Consider the following 27,318-nt stretch of genomic DNA (forward strand, 5'->3'; position numbering starts at 1 on the left):
CCCATTTTTTATGAAAAGTAAAATTACATGCACCAAAACAAGTTCCGTGAAGCTAGAGATGAAAAGTAATCTATGTTAATCAACAAAATATAAATGATTATTTAGTAAATTATTTCTTCTTTATTAAAATGAAAAAAATTTCAAGGCCCAACAAAACAGCTAAATGTTTAAATGATGTTATATAGTGAATTGAGAGTCTGTCCAAAAAGATATTTGGGAAGAACAATTAGTTGATACAAATGTGAGTGTAAATCTGTCTCTTTTTAAACTTTAAAGCCTGTTGTTCAATGTTTTAGCTTGTGTGCATGATATAAATCCCATACGTTGGTTTCTCGGTGACAATAAAAAGGGCAGTTTATTAAAAACTGAAGTAAATATTAAAATAACTTTAAAAAAAATCAGTCACAGTTTTGTCATTGGTATATGGAGGTTGTTCCAGGGACCCATCCAAAGCTCCTCGTCATCTGACTGCGTGTGGTCACTATTGAAGTCCAGAACCTCCTTGATGTTCTTACTGTCAACCATGGACTCCTGTTCAACTGTGCTTTTCAGCCTGTTCCCCAAAGGCTTCACTGTTGTACTGTCAGTCCCCACGTGGCAAGGGGCAAATGTAACCAGAGTTGGTCTTGTGTTCATTTTCTCAGTAGAAAATGGCCCCTTCGATAATGTGTTCAAGGGGACATTCTCCTCATGTGTCACTGCCAACTTGTCTAGTTTCTTAAAGTGCCTCCCCAATCGAACAGGGGAAGTAACTTTTAAGTTATCGGCGAGGCAGGCACGGCGGGTTCTCACCACAGAGCCATTCTGTGCAATGTATACATTGCCATTGATATTACTGTGGATTTTAGGATTGTGAAGACGGTTTCTCTGACATTCAGGAGCACTGTCTTCTCCAGCTGAGCTACTTTCATACTCTCGATCAACAACTAACTTTATCATTCTTTTTCTTGCCCACTGTCAAAATAAAAAAGCATGAATCATTATTAAAGGAATTAAAAGGGTAAAGATTACAATGCCTGCAAAATTCGAAACCTTTGACAGAAAGCTATCAAAGGTAACAACTCAAGAGGTAGAGGGAAGAACCTTTTTATTAACATCAGTTTCTTTTCCACAAATTCTTCATTGGTTTGAGAGCGTAATAACTTCTGAAAAGAGTTGCTAGGTTGGAAAGTAGACATTTCAGGAAGTACTTGTATTATTTTAGATCAAATTACTGCTATACTGTGGGAAAAAAAAGTATATTGGTTATATTTAAGAATCTGATCCATTCTTTGACAGTTGCTATACTTTTCGGGAAAGTTAAATTGAAAGGAAAGCCCAGCATTATTAGTATATTCTGTTCATGCTAATACTTCCATTCCCAATATTTTAAAGATATTTTTAAACCTACAATATTGTAATTCTTAATTAATCCTCCATTATTAGCCAAACTTTTTGTATAATTTGATGCATTTATTCACTTGAAGCGTCCTGGTTTTCTGGATCATCCCATTTAAATATATGTTAACTTAAAAGAAAATATCTTCCCATCCTGCACAATTTATTTTGTAATACACAAAACAGAAAACTAATGATTGTAAATTTTCCTTTAGTAAGCAACTGGAACACAATGGAAATTTTCACAAATTTATTTTTCTTTTACCAATCCACATTAGAAATGACAAGGTGCAGAGGTGAAAAACTACTTGGTTATTCTTAAAATAGTATTGTCATTTTTGGGATATGTGAAGTACCAACGTGTTGCACTAAGTAAGCCATGATTTTGGATTTCCAGATATATATTTCAAAATTATTATGTTACCCAGAAAAAAAATTTATAACTGTTACAATTCAATTTTTTTTCTAAATCCACTTTAATTCCTATCTACAACAGAAAGGAAATGGTAATAACGTTTATTTTTTAAAATTTATATAATTTAACTTCTAATATTTGAAACTGCCAGCTATAAACCTAACTGAACATGTTCATGATATTTTTGATAATATGTTTGCCATTTGAAATGTACATATATGCAAAAGTAGACTTGTAGAGATCTCATTTGTTACAGCTTCTCCTAAGGATTTAAGATGATACAAAACCGCCGTATATATATATATAATATATATATATTCATATAGTCCATTCCAGTAGTCAGAGCATCACTGGCAATACATAATGCCCCATTGCATTAACAGAAATCACAGTATGAAATATTAAATACTGAGTAACTGATTGCATGTCTTCTGAATTACTAATATAGGAAAGATCAGTCAGATTTACCCTAATATATTCTGATATACAAATCTGTTTGTTTGGATAGCATATATATTCACTTCTCTGGCATGCTTCTAAATCTTAAGTCAGATAAGAATCATGATCAATTTCCTCCCCTTCAAATGTCATTTCAGAGAACACACAGAAGGCACTGCACACAAGAGCACTCATCACTGCAAAACTTTCACCTACTGTGATCTCTTTTAAAGTGCTGTGTTGTAACCTTCTGAGCTTGCTCCTGGAGACTTCTTTTGGTTTGCTCGCTTGCTTGGGTCATACTCTGGCACCTGAAAGCCCCAAGGACCTCCAGACTGACTTTCACTACTACTGCTACTCCTACCCGATTCTGACTCCTCCTCACTTTCCACACCTCCTTCCACTGAAGCTGATTCTGCACTGCCCTCCTCAGTGATGTCTTGAGATTCGAGGTCTGTGGGCTCTTCCACAGGGGCCAGCTCACTTTCCTGTTCTTCTGCTGGGTGTTCCTCCTCTTCTTCCACGTTCCGTTCTTCTGGCTCTTCAGGTAGCTCCTCTTTTCTATCTTTGACTTTCTTGACCTCTTCAGCAATGGGCCTTCTTCTTGCAAGAAAAATGTTCTTCCTTGCCTTTTCTCCTTCTGACTCCGTGGATTCCGATTCTTCTGATTCAGGGGTAGAACTTTCTTCCTCCTCAGAGGGTGTCTCTGTTTCAGACTCCTCTTCTGTCGTCTCAGACTCACTGAACTCGGATTCCTCTTCACTGTATTCAGTATAGTCGCTTGAGGATTCCTCCTCCGACTCTACTGTGCTTTCTGTAGCTTCCTCTTGGTCCAGTGTTAGTTTCAAATAATCTTTATCTTCTGCCTCAAGGCGTCTCTGCCACTCTTCATCCTCAAGGTCAATGATGCCTCTTCTATCAGCTAGTCCTCTAACTTTCTTAAAAATCATGGGGAATATCCTGGCTCTCTTCCACGTCGTATATGTTGGCTCAGCTGCTGGTGGCTTTTCAATAGTGACAACTACTTCTTCCTCCTCACTAGGCTCTCTAATTTCAACTTTTGGTTTTTTAACTTTCTTTGCCTTTTCCTGAAAATCATGAAAATGCAATTGCAGTGTCAGCTGGGGAATGGTTATTATGTGACCGTGTCTCACACAAGTTAAGCAAGAGTGAATCTGCAGGCTGACAGCTTCATGCAAGTTATAAAACTGGCTTCATAGAACAATCACACAATTCCTTACTGTTTATCCCCACTGCATATAGAGAGAAGGTGTTCAAGGAAATGTAAATTATTTTATTTTAGCTTATACCTTATAATACCAAAATTTAATGCTTTCTCATTTTTTCTTATTCAAAATTTATTTTGCACCTTAGATCAAAAGAGAAAGAAATAAATTAATCATTACCTCTTCCCTCTCCCATCCCTAGACTTTGATTAATAGCTTTATGTATTTGCTTTAACAAAATTTTAAGCAATCAGGAAATTATGATAGCTTATCTGAATAGCTAATGTAAAATCTGACTATTTTTAAAATTTTGAACAGGGTAAAACTACAGTGACATCAAAACTTTTTTCTTTAAAATTTTTGGATAAGTATTCCAAATAAATATTTCAGGCAAAGTATAAGAATTTGATATAGATGAATTATGGTAATTTAAACTTAAATGATATAATTCCATTAAGAATACTGGTGGTTTTATTTTTCTCTTATAATTAAAAGATTGATATTGTACTTTTTCATTATTTTTAGGTTTGCTAGACAATGTGGGAGCATTTTGTTTTGCAAAATACTTTTTAATGTATTTGATTATAATATTATCTTTATGGAATAACATTTAGTATTTTATAAAATATACATTTTATTGTGGCCTTATTCCAAGTGTTTAATGTTTTATAGAAATAAATAAAACATATAAAAATAATTTCTTTCTATAGACAAGGCAATGGAATGGTTAGCGTTATTAAATTGTTCTATGGAAATCAACTACTAAGTGAATAGGATTTCTGATTTTTGAAATGTTTTGTAGCCTGCTATTCAAATAGGGCTAAAAAATATTATTCTTGAAATATTAACATTACATAAAAAAATTACAGTAATTACCTCTTCCTCCTCATATTCCTCCTCAGCTTCGCCAACCACCTCACCATATTCCTCTTGTCCAGTTGGTGGTAACAAACGACGGCGACTTCCATATTGAGGCATTTCATACCTGTAACAGAAACTTACAACTTTAAGCAGTTTTTCATTTGATCTGTATAACCATGACTGATCTCTGTTTTCTTCTTTTTCTTCATCATTCAATCAACAGATATTTATACAGCACCTGTTGGGCTCCTTGTAAACTAGTTACAAAATCATAGAGAAAGAACTATAACCTGATGACCAATGACTTTTGCCATAATGGTACCCTGGAATAACAAGAAGAACAGTTATTTCAGATTTAAGTTTTAGGAGAGACTAGAGTGAAGAGAAAGGAATATTTTTCCTTGACTAACTGAAGAATTTAGGGCGCCAAATTCTTTCTGAAAGTATGATAGCTTATTCAAAACATAAATTCTCTAAGTTTATAGTAAAAATCTGCTTCAAATATGATCTGTAATGGTCTTTATTTTCCTCTACTGTATGTTTAGAAAGCAGTTAACTTATGTGTGTAGAACTGACTTTCGAAATGCTTATTACCGGATTCTAAAGTATGTTTTCTTCTTCATTTCTCTTGGGCAAATCTTGAGGCTGATTGGCTAGATAAAATGTTAAATATCTCATATGAAAGAAATGGTGAATTCAGGAACTGAGCAAATATGTTTGACTTCTATTTCTGATTTAAATAATTTGAATAATTTTATTGCATTTTTCAAGTTGTAGCCAATATCAATATAAACATCAAAACAGAATTCAATATAGAAACATGGTTAAACTTGATTGAAGCTAAAACTAGATACATAACTCATTTTCAAAAATGAAACTGATGAAATGACACTCATAAAAATGCTAGTAATAATAGTCATTTAATAACACTTTATTATTCATAAAAATATTAAGATACTGGATAAAAAATCTGAAGATGTACCCATGCTCATAACTGTAATAATCTTGTCCATATTCCTGGCCAGGATCAATTCCAGACTCCATGGATAACTCCTATTATTCAAAAAGAGAAATCACATTTGAAAATAAATTCTTATCACATTTCAGCTCAATGTCAGATTTCCAGACCTAGTATTCGATGACTCAAAACACTGCTGTCAAAATAACTTTAATTACAAATGTTAGTTAAACATATTCAAATATATATATATATATATATATATATATATATATATATATATTTGGCTGTTAACTCTTTTACACAAAATTAAGTTATGCTATTAGAACTGAGGAGGGGGAAAGTAAATTTTGTCTAATGGTAAACCTGTTAAAGATAACGGATAAGCATATCATTTGTTCTTAGATAATTTTAAAAACTATCAATAGACAGTTAATATTTCAATCTATTTAACATATTACTAATACACTTTAGCCTTGAAGAAAATTATAACATTATCTTCAGCACTGTTTCATCATCCTGATAACAATTTTCTAGTATCTAGAGCTCTTCCATTCATCAAATGCTATTCTTATGAAAAGATCTGAAAATAATCATTTATACATTAATAAAAAATGTGCTAATGTGTGATATATCCCAAGGATATTTGCACTTTAAAACATACTGCTAATTCTGAATTTAATTTTTTTTTTAAAGAAATTTGTCAGACAATAGGCCCTTTCGAGGTTTCCAGTTCTAAATTCCAGACAATATTGATTTTTGTCACTCTACACTTATGGAAAGATATTTTTCCTGAGACATACATATAGAACTAGCTTTAAATAACTATTAAATTCAATTTCACTGTATTTCCCTCTTTAACTCTATTTTAACATTTAAATAAGTTGAACTGCCAAGGTTTAACCAAATTAATTTGCAATGAAGTAAGAAAAGGGAAGAAGGAAAACGTATAGGTATACACAGGAAAACGAGTGGATACTTATTTCTAAGATCATCTACTATTCATAAGAACTAATTTTGTTGATACAGATATAGTATGAGTCAGGAAAAGTCCTCTGTGGACACTAATATATCATTTAAAAAGTGTGGAAATTCACAGCCTGCATGATGGAAATGGACAATAGCCTTCACTTGTGCTTTGTTTGGCAAATATCATTTTAAAAAAGTGATTAGTTGCCCAAATGCTAATCAGAAAATGCTGTTAAAGATCTGAGTTTTGATTTCTCTCAAAAAATAAAAAGATGGCAACACTGGGCTCATATTTTTATACTTCATGAATTTAGTTGGTGGTACTACTCCTTAAAGCAATCTTGTTTTTCTCCTGGTTACTGCTGTATTCTCAACCACATTATTCTTTACATCTACACCCCCAGTCACAATAGGATGCCCCATCTGCTCTTTTTTTTTTTTTTACATTGAATAAACTCTGTTCATTTACATCACTTCCCTAGATTTTTATAAGTTTGCAATTCCTCTACTAAATGTACTCTCTGATGAATTTGCGGTTACAAATACTTTGTGAATTAATTGCAAAAGAATCCAGTTTTGATGTTAAAAAGGATTCAGTTTACCCACAAGATTAACTAAAAGTAAATATATAGATAGATAGATAGATAGATAGATAAATAGATCAGCAATACCATGTTGTGTCAGGGACATGGAGCTCTCATATACTTCTGGAGGGATTATAAATTAGCAAAACCATTTGGGAAATGTTTGGGAATAATACCAAAGTCAAATATATGCATCTCTTTTCACAGAAATTCAATTTAGTTCAGTCTATGTGCCCAACATATATATGTAAAATTGTTCACCAAAATACATCATCTATAACAGCCTAAAACTGAAACTGATGCAAAAGTCCATGAGATAAGCACACTACTACATCACACAGCAGAGATGAATCTCCCCAACAGAATGATGAGCAAAGGAAGTCAGGTACAAAATGAAACATGATTCTGTATTATTCTATTTATATAAACTTCAAAAGCAGACAAACCAATCTAGGTGTTAGAAACCAGGTAAAAAGTTTTCAATTAGCAGTAATCACACTTTGGAAAAACCTCATTGGCTACAATATTGCTGCTACTGAGCAATAAACGGCTCTATTTAGAAGGAACTCATGCCATTTGTGATGACAACATGAAATGAACCTTGAGGGCATTATGCTAAGTGAAACAAGCCAGACAGAGAGATACAAATACTGTATGGTATTACTTATATGTGGAATCTGAAAATAAAAAAACAAATTAAAAGCCAAACTCATAGAAACAGAGTAGAAAAGTGGTTGCTGAGTGCAGGAAATAGGGAGAGGTTAGTGAAAGTGTCCGAATTTTCAGCTATAAGATGAACAAGGTCTGAGCGTCTAATATAAAACATGGTGACTACAGTTGGTAACACTGTACTGTATGACTGAAATTTGCTAAAAGGGTACAACTTAAATATTCTCACCAAAAAAATAAAAATTAAAAAAAAGATAAATATGTGAGGATGGATGTGTTAGTCTTTTCACAGTGTATACATATGTCAAATCACCACAATGGACACTTGAAATATCTTACAATTTAATTTGTCACTTATACCTCGATAAAGCTGAAATTAAATATATGTATTAAATACTTATCTTGGGAAAAAAGAAGCTAGGTGAGTGGTTAGGGAAAGGAGAAATAATATCTGAGTGTTAACATGGAGGGGCTTCTGGAGAGCTAGTAGGGCATGAGCACGCTGTAAAAATTCATTTTGCTGCACTATATGATTTTATGTCTGCAGTTTTATTTCCAATAAAAATGTTTATTGTAGGAAAAGGTTTATTGTAGGAAGCCAATTCAGACCAATAAGAAATTGAGACAAAGTTAAAGTCTAAATTTGACTTATTCAAATTAAATACTTAAAAAAATACACATTTCATATTGGTAGGCTTAGACTTTTGAGGCATCCAAAACGCAACGTAATTATACTGGTTTAAATGAAGCAAATAGGTCTCAGGAGTAAGACTTAACTACTTGACCAATGCATGTTTTATCTAATACATAGGGAGACTGAGCAAAGACTGCCAAATGATTTAAGTTGAAACCTAAATGTCCATCAATGGAAGAATGTATAAAGAAAATGTGGTACATAACGGAGTATTATTCAGCCTTAAAAAAAAAAAAAAGAAAAAACTCTTGCCATATGCTACCACATGGATGAACCTTGAGAACACTGTGCTAAGTGAAATAAGCCAGTCACAGAAGGGCAAATGCTGCGTGACTTCACTTACATGTGTTATCTCAAATAGTCAATCTCAGAGAAGCAGAAAGTAAAATGATGGTTGCCAGGGGATGGGGAGAGGGGGAAATGTGGTGTTGCTATGTAACAGGTCTAAAGTTTCAATTAAGCAAGATGAAAAAGTTTAGAGATTGCTGTGCAGCATTCTGCTTATAGCTAACAATACGGTATTGCGAACTTAAAAATTTAAGAAGAAAGATCTCAAGTTATGTGTTCTTACAACAATTTAAAAAAAAACCAAAGGTTTTGAAGTTGAATTCTAATAACTTTTTAGCAATAATGAAAAATATTTATGGAAACATAATGCGACTGAGTGGATTTCAGATTTTAAAATAATCAATTTTCTTTACAGACACGTACTTTTTCTTTTTCTCTGAACAGTAAATGAAACTCAGCTCTTGCTAGCTACAATATATATCTGGCATCAAATGACTTTAAAAAATACAATAGAAGGATAGAGCAACTGGGGAAGAACCCAGGAAACTCAATCATAGATTTAATCTGTCACTCTGTAGTCTGTAGGGAGAGATAGGAGCTAGTAGAAGGGAATACTCTGAAGGGTCAGTCTTGGATACTTCTACCACCCAGAAAAAAAGACAATGGAGGAAGGACTTGGTGACCATGAAGCTCCTTAAGTCAGCCCGAAAACATAGTGGAATAGTGGTCTTTTTTGCTGTTCCACACAGTCCCTGTTGCCAAAGGTGCTTTTATGGGCAGATCAAATGCTTAATGTTATTTTAAAATATTAATTTTTGCTGACCACACACACATAGAATTAACCTAGTATCTTATTGACCAAAGTATAAAAGTTTATACTGATGCAAACAAAACAAGAAAAATAACTACCATTTACTGAATTTCTTCCCACTATGTCCCAGCTGCTGAGCTAGGAGCTTATATATTAAATATTACTGCCAACATTCTATAAAAGATGAAATTGATGCTTAGGAGGATACATAGCTTGACTAAGGCCTTGCATCCAGTAACTGGCATTTGGATTTTAACTCTGAGTTATCAGATTCAACAGTTTATGGAGAAGTCTCCATGGAAATTTTTGATAAAATGTATAAAAGTTGAATATTCCTGTCACTCAACCTCTCAATTTTGGGGAGTAAATTCTAACCACAAAATGCCTGTCTTTAGCAAAGTTAAGATTCTGTTGTTGAGAAATAGGAATAAAGGAATAATTTTTTTAAGTGGAGTGTATAAAATACTAAATTTTCCAAAGTAAGGAGATATTTAAAATTAACTTTAATATATATGCTTTTTATTTAGGAAGTATATACGAATAATAAATAAATAAATAAAAATGATATGCATTTATTATATAACTCCAAATATCTTTTTTCTTTTTGCAGAAGAACATGTCATAGGCATCTTAAAACAGACATGTGCCCAAAGGCAGTATTTTGAATCACATTTCAATGATTAAAGTCTGTTTATCACAACCTAATTTCTACCTTTGTGATTTCAGCACAGATGTCAGCGTTCTTTCTTCAGACTTTGCCTAACCTAAATCTGATCTCAAGAACAGTTCTGATGAATCTAGATTCACTAAGATAACTGACAGATCAGGTTCATGACTCGCTTCATTTAATGATTGCTTGTTTTTAATAGGAACAAAGGTCTTATTTATCTAACTCCCAGAGAATGAAGCTAAAAATTTGGAATTTCAGTCACCAGAAAACAGCAGAGAGGTGATTTGCTTGCTTATTTATTTGCTTAGTTGTTTTAATTTAAAAACACCTCTTCTCTTCCTTGTAAAATTATGCCATACTGGCAGCCACCCACTCTGTCCACATGTTAGATGGGCCTCGAAGTCACATAAAGTATTGTCAAGACTCAGTGAAGGTTGAAAAGAAAAAAAATTGATACCTCTGGTTTAAGGAGAGAAGGCCTCAGCAGTTGTTGTTGCTGCCAAAGGAAAGTAAAATAGAAAAAGGTTTAGAAAATAATTCAGGTGGAAAAAGTAGATTATCATTGAAAAGAGAGAAAAAAAGGCCACAGCTTAAAACTGGTTACCTTGGGTTATGATTTATTATTCATGTGACAGCTACTAACAGCATTAAATAATATTTTGACTATTAATGTTAGACCATAATTAATTAATGTGCTTTAATTTCATCATTGTTTTAATTAACATCAAAGCTAATAACCTTAATAAATAAAAATCTATAAATGATTTTTTGGTTTAAGCTTCATAGTACAAAGAGTCATTTATGGTTCTGAAGCACTTTAAGTATCACACAATTCTTTTTAGCAAATTTAACCTTGTTTTAAATTGCCCCTCTTTTTTTCTCCCCAGTCATATTATATATAATCAGGTTCATGAGGAAGAAGGGTAGGGCACACAAAATAATGATATGGTTGTAATATATTCATCATTATATTTAAGACATGCTCCCCATTTTTCTTTTTACCAAAATGTGGATTGCTTGAACTCAAGCATTAAGCACGTTTTCAGAAATTCTTTTGTGATTAAAGAAATTGTCCTTCCTCAGTTTTTGCAGAGATCATTTCCCACTGCCCCCCATTTCACCCATATTTTTCAAAGAACACAGTCTCTATTGATCTGTTTCATGATAATTTATACTTTAACCAGATGAAAACAAGATACACAATTCAAATTTTGGCTTCTCAACTTTTGAGGGGAATAGTTATACAACATAAATCTTAAAGTAAGCATTGGGAAAGCGGGCAGAGAAGTTCAGGGAGATAATCCTACCAATGAACCAACTGTGAAATGGCCAATAGAACAACTATTTGACTGAAGGGATAGATTTTCCATGATACAGATGTTAATGAGTTAGTGCAGTTAAGGTATTCACTTAAAGGGGTAGGAAGTTGGAGTTAGAGATATTCTGATTCAATCTGTTAGCCGTTATAATTATTCCTGAAAATCAGTTTTTCTTAAATGCATTTATTTTGATTTACAGAAAACCTAGGTCATATGAATTCTAAACTGTTAGCCAATTAGGTCATATGCTTATTTCATTCTCTTAACTGAAGAGCTGTATGCCAAACTATACTAACTTCTCAGTGATTCATTGATAGCACCACTTACAGTATTATTCACCAAATACCATTGGCCAGAATGCCCAGTATCTTCTCTGCAGACTGAGAGTCAAATTAACACAAAGAAAAGCCACAGCTTTCTAATAGTCTGACTTGTTTTTAACTCTTCAAAAGCTCAAGCTCAAACATGGTAGGAATGAGCCTTGGACTGATTAAAAAAAAAAAGTATCTAAATTAGAAACAGTTTCTAGATTAGATTTATAGCCTTAGAAAAATAAATTTGGGGGAATGTCACAATATTGAGAGATAATAATTCAGGAAAAAATAAATTTATCTTTGAAAAGTTCGGCAGTTGATCTTTGTTCACCCATTGAATAATAGACATAAAACCCCAAAACAAAGAAGCAACAAATATACAAGAAAATGAATAGCAAAGCATACTTATAAGTTTTGTTAAAATAAATGAAAATACCCTCATTTTGAAAGAATGTAAATCAGTCCTGCCTATAACATAAATATTGTCCTAATAAGCTTATAATGTAACATAACACCATAAAGCCCTTACCTCTGATGTATAACCTCTCCTGCAAGGCAGAAACGAAGAAATCAGTATTAAACATCTTGGATTTTCAGATTAAATAGAATTATAGATAAGGGTAATTTAAGAAAATCAGAGAAAAACTGACAAGGTAAATTTTTCTAAAATGTTGTCTCAGTGAGAAATATATTTTGTGGCAGTATCAAGACAGGAGAATCAAGGTTTCATGCCTGCATTATTAAAAATAATTATCACTCCAGACCCTCATTCCATATGAACACCAAACCATTCACAATCTATTTTATCTCAATGGTGTATAATAACATACTTTGTTATGATCAGTTGTATTAAAAATATTCTACATCATGTCTGTCCTAAACAAGTCTTGATACATGTAAGATACTCATTTGGGGAAAAGATATGCTTCACACATGAAAAACATATTGGTACAGGACAAAAAAAAATATCTCCATGACTAGAACATATTCTTCCAAATGTTTGTAAGACTTTTTTGTGTCAAATTATTCTAAAAATAATAAATGCAAAATATTGACTAGCCTTTAAAGGTCAATTACATTATTAAACATGAAGTAAAAGAGTTTTTAGAGATATAATAGCCAAACATTCAATATTACCTAAAGATTATAAAGTTAAATGGACAAGTAAGTGAAACAGTTGGCTGTACTTGAGAGGGAAAAAAGCATGGAATCTTTTCAATGTTGAATGTCATTAATTATGAAGATTTTTCATTTATTATTCATTAAACACTTGACCTAAAATATAAAACCGGTGCTGTTGACTATGCTATATGAAATTAATAAACAATTGCAATGAAGATTTATTATGAAGACTTTCTAAAGTTCAGCAAAACAATCTGTAGAAAATTTATTTAAAATATTTCAAGGACTTTAAAAAATAAGTCTGCTTATTTGAATGCATCTTAAGTGGTTAAGGCATTGTTGATTGAAATCGTTGGTAATAATGGTAATATAGTGCTTATACGCATATATTGCTATCAGCAATTTATTACAATAGTCCTCCCTTATCTGTGGTATCTCTATCTGCTACCTGCAGTCAACCATGGTCCAAAAACATTAAATGGAAAGTTCTGGAAATAAAAAGTTTGTAAGTTTTAAATTGCACTCCAATCTGAGTAGCATTATGAAACCTCACACCGTCCTTCTCTGTCCCTCCCAGGATATGAGTAGGCCCTTTTTCCAGTATATCCATGCTGTATACACTACCCACCCATTAGTATAGGACAGAAAAGTATATACAGGGTTTGGTACTATCCGAGGTTTCAGGCATCCACTGGGGGTGTTGCAGGGTGCTTATATTATATGGTTCTGCCAATAGGGGAATGATAATCCTAAAGCATTTAGAAGTTTAGACATTTTCAGCTTTTACTCAATTTGTATCTTTTAGAGATATGTAGAGTTGAGAGCTCATATTTAGGTTTTAATAATGACTACTGAGTCACATATGTAATATAAAATATCCAATAAAACCTATATTTTATTTTCTAGGATATTTAAATTGCTTCTTTTCATTAGCAATATTTTCCATAACGTAGGAACTAAAAAATATCAATAGATGAACTATACTTTTTGTTGAACTATACTTTTTGAACCTTTTTGTTGCCTTTTATTTAGTTATTTGTATTGTTTGTCTTAGCTCAAAGGCAAAAAGTAACTCAGAAAAGGTAAACAACGAATCAATATGTGTAGTTATCTGTCTGCTTTCAATTAACATGACTTCCTACTGATCCTTATAAAACCATTCATATGATATTGATGCGTCTTGTTATGTAGTTTATATCCAATGTGTATTAATTTTTCATTTTACACCATTTGTATGTATTACTGTTTACTTTTAACAATAAGGATAATGTATGGTAACCTGTTTATGTCTTTTAATAAGGTACCTAATAATTTCTTGTGCACTAACTGGATCATAATAAATGCAGAATGAAAAAAGGGCATTCTGTTTTTAGAGGTTGGTTGTCAGGTTATGGGGGCTTAAGAGCTGTGGAGAGAAATAATATTTTGGCTTGTATACTCAAAGAATATTTTTAGGTCTCATGTAGAAGATGTTCCAATTGACTTTTATGATGAAGGGAATCTCTAAACATAATGTGTCAGTAAAACACTAGATTAAATATAAAACATGGCAATGGACGTTTCATTTGAAAAGTGTAAGATGCAAGAGGGAGGGGTATGGGGATATATGTATACGTATAGTTGATTCACTTTGTTATAAAGCAGAAACTAACACACCATTGTAAAGCAATTATACTCCAATAAAGATGTTTAAAAAAAAAAAAAGAAAGAAAAAAGAGTTCCCAGTCAAAAAAAGATACTAATAAATTTTTTAAATTATAAAAATGCTATAAAAAAGGACAAAGTAACAATTTAATAAGGCTATACATACCTACATAAAATTGTTATTTGGATTTCTTATATTTCTTTGGTAATTAGAGATTTCATTATCAAAGAATTCTAAGGAATTATCAAGACATTTCTTTCACATTTCCAAGAGGTTGATACAAAATAGCATAAACACACACACACACACGCACACTTGCACATTAAAGGCTTACACAGTTGTCAATAATACCTTGTCAGAGTCCGCCAAATAGCACAAGTTCTCATGCATATGACCAGCTGCCAACAAAAACTCCAACTGAAGTTTTTCAGTGAAAGAGAGAAAAAATTCATGTTCAAGAACCCCAGGAAAAAAAATTACTCTTGATTTGGATGAAAAGAATCTGAAGTAGAGGAACTAATGAAAATAATTAACTTTACGTTTTTTATTTGATATTGTTAATTGGGGATGCCAGATCAAATTCTTGAAAAAATGTCACATGATATGAGTCAAACAAAACCAATGAAATGATGCATTCATTGTAGGGCTCTGAATCTATATTAATATACTTACAATGGCAATTATCAAGCAAGACTTTCCCTATATTTTGGAATTGTGTTTTTCTCTGTGCAGACTTATATCTTCTAAAATATTAAAGCTGAAGAGTATAATAAACAATTACACTTGTATTCAAAGTGGGGATTTCCAGTAAACAAAATTTATTCCATGTGTGAGATGGAAAAAACAAAGTAATTACTTGATGGTCCAGTGTAGCTTTCATTAGGACAGAAAGATGGTACTTAGCTTAGCTGATGCCTTTAAGAATTTAACAAGTTTAGCTCTAAGATGTAAGAACAACTACAACTACCGAAATTTCTACCTAGAGTATAATTTTTTATTTTCTTTGCCTAAACCAAAGAGGAAAGACATATATAAAACTGGTGACAGTTCACCAGATATATTCCACTTGATTTCTATTTGAAATTTTTATATTTCATTTACATGCTATAGGCTAAATTTGGATGATTTATCCATAGCAATTAAAAGTAACTAGGAATAAAACTGATAATGCATTTTTCTAAATTTTAATACATAAGCACGTTTTATACTATTGATAAACTTAATGGATATAATTTTCAACAATGAAATAATAACTGAATTCACACTAGATAAAACTTTGTAGGCATTTACTTAACCTTCTTTTGCTGAAACAGATGAGAATTTATTTATTAAACTGGAGATAAATATTATTTTTGAAGGAGAATCTTATGATAAAATTATAATTAAGGAGATGATATAATAATGTGAACAAGCAAAACTAAAGAGCACTTTAAACATTTGTGGGAACAATGAAATGTCTTACAGAAGTCAGCAACTCAAGATTTATTTCCATTATAAAGAAGGGAAGAGAAAGCACAATGAGAAATAAATAGAATAAGACAGCAATTGAAAAAAGTAAAAGATTTATCAAATGTATAAGCATACTAGGAAGATAAAAGCAAGCCAGAGTAAAGGGTGTTCTTATAAGAAAACAGATGTCTACATCTTATAGCACCTGAGATTTATTTTGGAATACTATAATGTCTGTCATCTCCTACATTTCTAGATACATAACATTTTACTTTGGTAGTATTTCTTCTTACCAAATACATAGGCTTCAAGGAAATAACAGAACATATGATATCATTTTTTAGCTTACTTGTAACAGTCTGCAGTTTTCCTGGAACACTCATATAAAACTATGATCAAAAAGTAAATGTAAAACTTAACATGATAAACAAACATTGGTTTAAGTTGGATATCTAACTTTCATGCCCATATATGCCCATTGAAAAATAGATTGAAATTACTTACTTTTTAAATAAATGTAGACAAATAATACTACTTCGTAGTTAAGAAAATTAAGGTAAATCTATAATATGAGTTAGTAATGGTGAGATTAATAATCTTTTAAATTAAAAATGAGGAAAAACCAGCATTGCATTGAGTTTCAAGTAAAAGAATGGAATCTTCTTTAATGTTCAAATTTGCCTCCACTTGAAGCTTATGGTCAACAAAAGAGTTGTCCATTTAAAACCAGAAAAGCAACATTACAGTGAAGTAGACTGACTGTGAGTTTGTTTTTCAATTCCCTCAACAATATTGTGCAAATTCTCCTGGTTTTGTTCAGATGTCATTTCCATATTTGTTGTCTCTGAAGGGCAACTCATTTGAAGTTTTAAGAGGTGTGCTTGTGGATTATTTTTTTCTATTTGACTGTACATGTTAGCTACTGACTTTTCAAGTTCTGCTAAGTTTTTTATATGCTTGAGGATGCCTTTTGGTTCCCTTTGAGGATTTGCATTACACACTGTTGTTGATGTTGACAGCTGTATCACAGTGGACTTCATTTCCTTGGCTGGTGTCACACTGACAGTGTGTTTAATAGCTGGTGTAAACACACACTTCGTGGATGGAACTGAAGTCGAAGGAGGCAGTGAAGAAGGAAGAGGAGGAGATGGTGGAGGAAGAGAGGAAAGCGAAGGTGGAGGAGAAGTAGAGGAAGGAGGAGGGGGACCAGATAGTGTAAGAAGTGGAGGAGGAGGAAGAATAGAAGGAGGGGAAGGAGGAAGACTGGAAAGAGCAAAAGGAGTAAGGATAAGAGGCACAGGAGGAGGAGGAGGAGGAGGAGGAGGAGGAGGAGGAGGAGGAGGAGGAGAGATTTTTAGTGGATGGGGAAGGTTTTCGAAAATGGCCCTTTTGGTTTCAAAAGTCATCATACAAGTGGATGCCTCTCTGCTAAGGAGTGCAGAACTTAAAATGCAAGGCATTGACGGAGAAAGTTCCAAGGAAGAGACAGCAGGAGAAACAACAACATTAGGTTCTGATATGAGTTCCACAGGTCTTGAAACGGTTGGCAAAGTGGAGAATGAGGAGTGAGACCAAGGAGAGGAAAGTGAAGAGTCTGAAGACAGAGATTGCAACTGTTCTGTTCCTTGTATAATCAGTGATTCACTTTGCCTTATTTCCTCTTTTTCTGTTACATTTGTGCCTTCAGCTGTAAGCAAGGGTCTATTGTTACCTCTTTTGTTTGGATTGGTTCCAGTACTTTCATTTTCAGCTTCCTGCCTGTTGCTTTGCCTTTGCTTTAGAGCTATGGTTTCTGACCTATTGGGAAGTTCCCACATTGGTCTCCTAGGTAAGCAGATTGGCCGATTCCACATCCTCTGAATCTTTTCTCTTGAGCCCCTCAGAAACTCATTCTTGGCTTGCATTTTGGGTAAAAATGGCTCTACAAAATCTGTTCTTAGTAAAAAGTCCGAATTTGTTGGTCTTTGATCTGTATATTCCTTGTAAATGGTACTGTGGGTATTTAAGTCGTCGTCATCAGACATCAGTGTGAATTCTCTTGCCGACTCGGGCCAGCTGTTCTTAACAGATCCATCTACATGAGTCTGCTTGTGAGCCTCAACAGTATTGGAAGAAAAGTGCTGATGTTTCCTGTCTTCTGAGACTGATTTATTTTCCCTGCTTTGTTGGAAATGGTAGAGAAGGAAAAGACTTGAAAGAAAAGAAGATAATGAAATGTAAGGAAACAGGTTGTGACATAGCTTTTATGAGAAAGATGTTTTTATGGTTCTCATTACTACTTCAAAATATAAAAGGCCAAATAACACTAATCTACTGAAGCAAGCCATTACTTTGATGTTTCTGTTCTCAAAAAGGCAGGGCAGGAAAAGCTAGAGAGCTGTGAGCAGCATGAGAAATTTTCATTTTTTAAAAAATGTGTCAATCTGCACACTGATTTTTTTTTCTTTTTTTAGTTTCCATGTGAAGCTTCCATGACCACACATAACAGTTCTCTCGTGTATAAATCACTGTTCTCCAAATTGCAGACCAGCATGTTGGCTAGTGGTTTCATACCCTTTGCCTTGTTTAAGGATGCTCAGAGCTGACTGTTTTGAGGAAAGGATCCTTAGCTGTATCTGATTCAGTACCTGTCCATTATCTCTCATTTTAGTAATTCTGTCCTGGACTAAAAGTACTCTCCTATTTGAGATAAAGCTTGCAAGAGGATACAGAAAGAGCCCCTCAGTTTTATGCTTAATAGTTTAAAAACACTATAAATATTACAAATAAGAAGAGGGGCTTCTGGTGTTTCTTTTGAACATGATATGGATCAAATTTTAGTCAAGACTCACTTTAATGAAAAGATATACTAATATAACATAGTTTTGATATCACTGAAAGATTTGCTCAGACATGGTCACTGAGTCATAGTGGCTGTGTGTCAGAGATAAAATTGGATAAGTCAAAGGGCACAAATAAGTGTCTCTAATGAAAGCATTGGGACCCTCTCCCCAGAAAGACTGGGGACTTGTGGTTTTAAACAGTCTGTCATTAGACTTTGCTCTCAAGCTCAGAGTAACAGATTTATTTTCGTTATTTAATATTTACCAACATAGTAGAAATGAAATAAAAGGGAAATTTTTTGAAAAAAAATTAAAAGCCACATTGACACAAAGCCACATCCTAATAAAAATTAGGATGAGAGGTGAGACAATAAAATGATATATAAAGCCAAAGTTATTATTGTGGCATTTGGCAAAAATACAAACTGGAAGAGAGAATTCTTACAGGTGGTCAGGACCTCCTGAATAATTCAAAAGTGGAGACAATTTGGATTAAATAAACAGCAATCACTTTAAAACCTTAAAAAGTAGTTTTTAAAAATCAGGGTTGACATTATATAGCAGTTGTTTCTGTGTAGATCTGTTCTTGGTTTTCTTTTTCTTGGAAAGAACTGTCTATACAATGATACCACATCATTTTTGATGGAAAGATATCCATAAATATTTTTAACAAATTAAAAAATAAGGAGAATTTTGAAACTCCTTTTGCTAGGCACAGGTACTATCAGTGGGAACACTTGTTTAAACTCATGCAATTTCAAGATATCAAGAGGGAATGAGGTATAGAAGATAACTTTCTTTTTAAAAGTAAATGTACAGTAAAAGATGAAGATTACTGTATATAGTCTAAAACAGCAGTTAATCTATTCTATTGCATCTTTTTTTTCTAATACCCTTGTATTAGAATGATATTATTTACTTACTTATGCCTATGTATCCACAGGTGAGAAAGAGAAAACATGTGATAGAAAAAAAGAAGTTTTAACTATAGTTAAATTGAGATGATTATGAAAATATTAACAGGAACTTGCTTTAAACACTTAATATTCATATCAAAAAAAGAAAATGCATGTATCTTATATTTTCTTTGTATTTATTCATATGAATAATTTTAATAATGCTTTAGATAAAATCATATGGAATTTATTTTGTCTTATCACATAAAATTACACCTAGCTATCTATCTCCTATACATAGGTAAAATTCACCTCTATTAAACGTGGATGACTTCAATTCTAAAACAGAAATTTTAAATGAGATTCTAAGAATTGCTTCTATGTCCTAAGTGAAAAGTTACTCCATATTGATTTATAAAGAAGACATAAGTATTGTTTGGAAGGAATATAGAAGTACTATGATGACTCTTACAGAGTAATTGTTGAATCTACATGAAGTTGTTAATTATTTTGTGAAGGCTTTTTTGTTTTTTCAAAATGACTTGATTTTTTAAAGAAAATATTTGATAATAATTCATTTCGAGATAGCTTATTTTCTAGTAATTTATGCTTAGAATCCTTGAAAAAGTTTTTGAATAGATAATTTAAACATTTGTCAGATAATTAAATGTGTAGAGCTTGACACTTCAATAAATACATATTAGAATTACAAAATCCTCTACTATCTACCACAATTTTCCAAATAAAAATAATCCCTAAGTGTTGCTATTTGAAAATTATCACCATCAAATATATGATTCCAGATGATGTCATAGTATACATATAATAATATATATCCCTCACTAATTTCAAATAAAACACATTCTACTTTCCACATAAATCTTTTTTTAGTTCAAACATGTTTTGCTAAATGTGGTTAACACAATCAAAGAGAATCAAATCTTATTGGCTCAATTCCTACATTCACCAGTAATTCAAAAGGAGACCATCATTTTCAACTTATAAAAAAATGAAAAAAAATATTTAAAGCATGAATCCTGTATTATATTATTACTCTAGAAGTAGCATGCCAGGCATTAAGTTCTTTTAAATTCAATTTTAGCATTAAAATATATATTAAAATCAGTTTTAACATTTTAAAAACTATTTTCAATATAACCTTGTATAATAGTATTAATACAGCTATAATATGATATATATGTTTAAAAACAGTTTTCCCATTAAAAGATACATTTCATAATTTTTGAAGCTTGCTTTATTCCTACTAGTAAATACTACAAATGTAACACAGTAGAATGTGTCTTAGTCCCTCAATTCCACCAAATTCCAGTTAATAAAATTTTCCTGGATTTAATTTAATCATATTCAAAATTGTATAATATCCTTGGTTGTTCTGCATTTCATGTTGATAGTTACTTTTGAAATTTTTGAAAATATAGACAAGTTAAACATCTCCAAAAGAAATAAGGGTTTGAGGGTAGCATCATTATAGAAACTATAAAGCTATGAAGTCTTTTAGCAATAATTTAAAAGACTTTCAAAAATGATGATTTAATATTGCTTAGAGATTCCAAATAGTGCAAGAGAAACATTAAGTTATATACGAGAGTATATACAAGAGTTATAAATATTAAGTTATATATAACAAGACAGCAGTCTCATTAGAGAGGAATATAATGAAAAGAATATTCCTAAGTGGTTAGATATTTAATATTAATTCTTTATTTTCATTCAGATTTTAATTATTCTATTTTATAACATCTTAAAGTAGTATCTTAGAAAAGTCTATTATTTTAGACCACAGAATTGTTTTTTTCTTACCAAATAGGAGTTGGCTTTTGATACCAAATCAGGAATTACTATTTTATGATTGTGCTTTATTTTCCTCATTTTTTATGAGAAAATATATCTTCAGAATTAATTTTTAATTTGGGGGAAAATGCCTGATTCTGAAGGTTTAGAAATTAAATATGATACTCAACGTGTTCATCTGCAAGTGTCTCCTCAAATTGAATACTTCTTTACTGTTACTCAGTTTTTTTTAATGATCTTTTGTTTGTTTTTTGGTTATTACTTTTCAATTTAACTTTTCTTAGGTTCTCATCTTAACAATTTTCTGTTTAAAATAATGTAATAAAGCAGGCCGTAAAAGGTATTTCCACATCAAGTTGAAATTAAATACTCACCACACAGCATCCATCAAAACCCACTTCTAAAAGCCCCTGAAAGGTCTACTTACATCGTGCTGTCCCCCAGTTCTTCATAGAGATGCGCCCCCGGAGGCGGCGGAGGTGGCGGGGGCATGGCCACTGGTGCAGGGGCAGGCGCTGCGGGTTTCGCTGCAGGTAAGGCGGATTGGATTCGGGCTGTCTTGGTGCACTCAGCTTGGCGTCTTTGGTAAAGTAAGGAGGTTTTGTAAAACTCATTTTAGAAGTCATATACTTCTCAATAGGCTACCTTTCAATAATAAAGTCCAGTTATCAGGGGAACTCAAACATTTTTACAGAAATATTTGAACTTATTAACTGATAAAATTACAAAAGCATCCCCACAGAGTATCTTTTATGTATAACCCCTTCTCCTTAGTTCTTTAAAATATTTACTCCTTGAAAAACGGGTAGAATTCAGTAGAAAAATTTGCAAATTAAGTTAAGTGATAATATTAAAGGGAGAAGGCAAAATATTTATAAAAAATGTGATTGATAATTGGTAGCTGTTTAATGGATCTCTTTCATAATGTGAGGCATATAGAAGATACATAATTTTCCTTTATTATTAGTCTTCCATCTATTTAAAGAAAAGTTATTTAAAAATGATTTAAAACATTTTTGACATTAGTTTACAGGGGCTGTGTAGATGTACACATTTAGGAGGGAGATTTGGTTAGCTTTTATTTCCTTTGAATTCCTAGGAATGCCTGTGATTCTTGCATTGGAGGTAAGCTGCTCTTTTTTGACTTTCTTGGATCCTGATTGTTAATTCTTGCCTCAAAATCAAGATCCCAAAGGGTGGAGGCTATAAGGGCAAACTGTCTTTTTCATATTTCTTCCACTTGTATCCAATTGTCTAAAACTAGCTCAATTCTATATATACAAAACCACAAAGGAATTTGAACTAAAAAGTAGTTCAAATACAAAATACAAATACAAAATAGACAAATATTGCATGGTTCAGGGCAGGCTGCCTACTTTATCAGGGTTATCTCTTTTTTTTTCTTTTTATATCACATAAAATCATATGCAAAATATTGGTAATTATACTTACACTTTAAACCTGTTTGGGAAAGCAATGAATAAAAAAAAAAGAGAAAGCTACATGAGAAATACTGCATTCATAATATTTTAACATTTGATTTAATCTAAATTATGAATAATTTATGGATTAAACTCATAATGACACAGACTTAATTACATAGTAGGGGAACTAGTACTTCAATTCAGAAAGTGAAAATGGTGACCACTGTCACAGTCCTACAAGCTGTTAAAACATTCATTGCAGGAAAACAAAGAAATTAACTAAATGGAATAAAAAAAGCTGGATTAAAACATGCATATGTGAATTTCAACTCTGATAGAGAAATGGAATATTAAAGATGATCTGATCTTTATAGTTAGCGTTTTGGTTTACTACACTTGAACAATATTAAAAGAATGGAGTCAGGCAGCAAGCCCTGATTATACTCTTGGCCTCACTTTGAAGCCGAAGCTAGAATCGGAAGGTGCCACTCCTGGGTAATGAATTTATGACACTTTTTTTCACATTTGCCTCCTAGTTTTCCATGCATAGCAAATTTCAAAGACACATCTTAGTATTAAAGAATAACCATTCTAATCTATTTATAAGCAGAATACGAAGGTACAAAAGTTAGGTTTTAAAATATTAGAATTTTACTTTGAAACATGTTTACTTCTGTTAATCTATAAAAAAGAGTTACCAAAATTCATTCATAGAGTGTCAGGCTGATTACGGAACTAAAAAGATTAAATAATGCATCTTTACAATGTTTAAATATTAAGCATCTTAATTTTTTGTTAAAATTTAGACCATTTAGCATAACATCCAGGGTGCTTCAGTTTTGATCACTGCATTGTGTGCCAAATATAAGAAGTTTTCTCACTGATTTTAATGTTAGCAGGATATAATAAAGCTCCTTTGAGAAACATTTGAATGAAAAAGAAAAACTGTAATATAGACTAAATTTAACATGAAAATTAATATTGGATTGATAGCTTAATCTAAAAATTTGTCCGTTATTAAGTTTGTGCATAGGCTTTAGATTTGGCATATCAACTGATTTACTAACACACGTTGAACTCCAGTATATCAACCTAAATGTTATATTTGCAACTACACATTGCTTTTGTGAAGGAAGATATTCCTATAGTATCTTCATGCAGAGGGTACTTTTTAACTTTCAGGTTGGAATTACCTTACCTTATTTAATTCAATAGAAAATTCTCAGTGTTAGACAACAAAGATGACAGTTTAAGAATATATAAGGACTTTTTCAGTCCTTTCCCTGTAAGTATTTTAAATGGTGAGTAAGCTGTTCTACCATTATTTCTTACTGTTTGTTATGTCAAGTAATTTATATGGCTTATGGTTCCTGTCTGTTACTTACTTTCATTTTGTGGCACCTTCAGGGCTACATCTCTTCTTAACCTATTCCACAATTTTTTCACCAATCATCATCAATAGGGATATACTTAAAGTATAGCCCTGTATCACAAAGGGTCCCCATTTCTAGTGTCAAATAAAGAATAGCTCGCTAGACTATTTTAAATATAGATGTTTAAATTAGGAAAAATTTACTTGACTACTTTGAAGAGCCTAAACAAGAAAAATATAGATATTTTAAATGGATGTATTTGCCTGTAGGAACCAGAGAAATGTAAGGCCTCTACAGCCAAAATATACTGTTAGATGTTATAATATAGGCTCTAGCAAGGCTAGCCAGGAAAGAAGAAACCATATGGAAAATTACATATTGTGTGCTATGATTTTTAAATGATTTTTTCAAACATTGTAATCATCTGCAGATGATTAAATTTAACAATATGGATAAAAACCTAGCATGACAATGTATTTAGGTTACAGACCTTCCTTTGGAACTGGGTTATTTCTATATGACATTCCACTGCCTTTGCCCCAGGATACCTTGTACCTTTTCTCCCAAGGCTCTTAACCTGATGAAGAGCATAAACAAAGCTACAGGAGGTAACCTAATATTCCTAGCAGATAAGAATATTTTAGGAGCACAGGAACACTGAGCAATCTGTGACAAATGTTTTGACAGTTTGTATTGTTTTCCCTTAAAGGAAGGTCATTTGGTACAAGAAAAATACAGCACTCCCAAAATGGCTGCAGCATTAATATCTTACAGCTACAAAGCCATTTTACCAGAGATAGTTTTTTGATAATGCCTTCTTGAGGAACTATCCATGTTCAGCATGTATGAATACTTACTGTCTGTAGCTGACCAAAACCACCAAGATGGCAGGAATACAGCAGAGGATGATGATGAAGGCCAGAGCCAGCAAGGCCCCTTCTGTGTAGCCTAGACTTTCTCCTCGCTTCTTAATGCTGGTTACTGCCTCTGGAGTCCGGATCTCCAGAATGCGTCCTCCTTCCCCATAATACGGCTGAAAGTCTTTATTGATATCGAGGAGTTTGCCATCTAAAAATCTTTATTGTTAAACAGTAAAAGCAAAGATGTTAACAGAGAAAGGCTTTTTTTTAAACAAAATATTTTTTGTGATATCTTTTAATATTTTCTTTAATTATAACATAAGCTAAGTCAGAAGTCTTATTATGAATAAGAAAAGCATATATAAAAAGCAAGAGCAATAAAGAAGAGTAACGCCTCTATATTCACATATCAAAGATACTAATAACAATGACCCTTACTTAATACACTTACAGACTGGGGGAAAATAATTACCAATGTCACTGAAATTTATATCACTATGTTGAGATTATTTAGTTTAAGTTATTCAGGTGGGATAAAATATAATATTCTAAATTATATAGTATAGTTTAAAAATATATTCCTGCATTATATATCCTTCGGTTCTCAAAGTAATCCTGTAAAACAGAACCTTAATACTGACTTCCTGCAGACCACAAAGCTACACAGTTAGGGAAACAAATCTGAGATACCAACCCAAGCCTTCATAGTGTATATTTGTGTTTCAACATACCACCTTAAATGCTGACACTCTCAAATTTCAAACCAAAATATTTTTATGGGCTAAGAGTGAACAAATTAAAAAGTTTTTTTCTTCCTGGAAAGAGAAAACTAAATAAATGATGCAGGTAGTAAATCAGTGTAGTCAGGATGACAGGAATTGGTGGTCAATTTAATCTAGTAGTTCTTGCAAACCCTTTCTCTAAATAATGCAATTCCAACTATGAGCATTGTGTTGGGGAGGAGAATTAAAGAATAACTGTTAATTCTATTAGACTGAACAATTTTTTTTTACAGATTTTATGCTGTAATTAGCAGGCAATTTTTTTTTTTTTCAAAATTCCCCGGGAACACTTAAATGATCCTTTACAAATCCTATAATATTGAAGCAACAATTATGTTCTTAAAACCACAAAGCCACAGGGCTTCCCTGGTGGCGCAGTGGTTGACAATCTGCCTGCTAATGCAGGGGACACGGGTTCGAGCCCTGGTCTGGGAAGATCCCACATGCCGCTGAGCAACTGGGCCCGTGAGCCACAACTGCTGAGCCTGCGCATCTGGAGCCTGTGCCCCGCAACGGGAGGGGCCGCGATAGTGAAAGGCCCGCGCACCGCGATGAAGAGTGGCCCCCACTTGCCGCAACTAGAGAAAGCCCTCACACGAAAACTAAGAGACCCAACACAGCCATAAGTAAATAAATAAAGTATTAAAAACAAAACAAAACAAAACTAATCTTAAAAAAAAAAAAAAAAACCACAAAGCCACAATATGTCTTAGGTATTTTAAAAAAAATTTTAAGACTTTTATCTATAAAGGTGAAATGTCTTGCTATAGAAAATTGAAAAACACAAAATAGTTCAAAAGGCAAAATTACTCAAATGCCCACAATGCAAAGATTACTACTGCTAATATTTTGGTGTACTCAAGTCTAATCTTTTTTTTTTTTCTATTAATAAACATTTTTATATACTTGAAATTACACAGCATACACAAAGTGAAAGTATTTTAGAAATACATGTCTTAATATAAAATACCATACTTATGCTGAAGATGTGGAAAATACAAAGAAATGTGAAAGAAAAGATTGATATGGCCCAAAATTTCACCATCAAATGGTAACCGAAGAATGTATGCTTGTGCATTTTACAGGCTATTTCATCCCTTTGAATACTTTTTATTCTGATTTTCCAAGTGATCATGCTGACTTTAAATCTAGTTAAACACACTGTTCATAGTTTCCATAGAGAAAAAATAAAGATATGCTTGATATCAGATATGAATTCCACTGGATAGTTTATTAATCTTCCAATTTAGGAAACCTAATGGCTCAAAAAACTCTATTTTAGTTTTAAAGCTACACAGTTTTTCATTCAAGTTTTCATGCTATAACTTAAGGCAGTAAGGATGCTTTTCTTGGTTTTTTTTTTACAAATATGCTTTTGTAGATGAAAATGCACTTTTTATATCAATTTTTCTAGGCCATTTTCAGATACATTAAGAAGTACAATAAAGTTGTATCCATTGTTCTAAGTACTAGATTGGAAAAGAATTGTAAAACACTTTGTTTGAATTGTTTATCAGATAAAGTAAGAAATTCCAAATGA

General features: G+C 32.4%; 1 protein-coding gene across 17 annotated transcripts in view; it reads right to left on the reverse strand.

Moving 5' to 3' along the window:
- Positions 1–332: 332 nt before the first annotated feature.
- The window catches only part of PCDH15 (protocadherin related 15), a 747,310-nt gene continuing 720,324 nt past the window's right edge, over positions 333–27,318 (reverse strand). For 4 of the 17 annotated variants that reach the window (XM_036828591.1, XM_036828595.1, XM_036828587.1 and 1 more), the window contains 5 exons: positions 24,994–25,212; positions 22,792–22,800; positions 21,767–21,919; positions 19,555–19,560; positions 16,550–17,999 (listed from right to left, as the gene is read on the reverse strand). In XM_036828591.1, the coding sequence (XP_036684486.1) occupies positions 16,550–17,999; positions 19,555–19,560; positions 21,767–21,919; positions 22,792–22,800; positions 24,994–25,212 (1,837 nt within the window). Of the gene's footprint in view, positions 955–2,457; positions 3,319–4,332; positions 4,442–5,299; positions 5,371–10,417; positions 10,457–12,122; positions 12,142–14,711; positions 14,778–16,549; positions 18,000–19,554; positions 19,561–21,766; positions 21,920–22,791; positions 22,801–24,993; positions 25,213–27,318 lie in introns of those variants that run through there. The other 13 variants (XM_036828601.1, XM_036828602.1, XM_036828590.1 and 10 more) reach the window with 10 other exon arrangements.

This window comes from Balaenoptera musculus, chromosome 16 (assembly GCF_009873245.2).
Source record: "Balaenoptera musculus isolate JJ_BM4_2016_0621 chromosome 16, mBalMus1.pri.v3, whole genome shotgun sequence".
In the NCBI taxonomy this organism is placed as follows: Eukaryota; Metazoa; Chordata; class Mammalia; order Artiodactyla; family Balaenopteridae; genus Balaenoptera; species Balaenoptera musculus.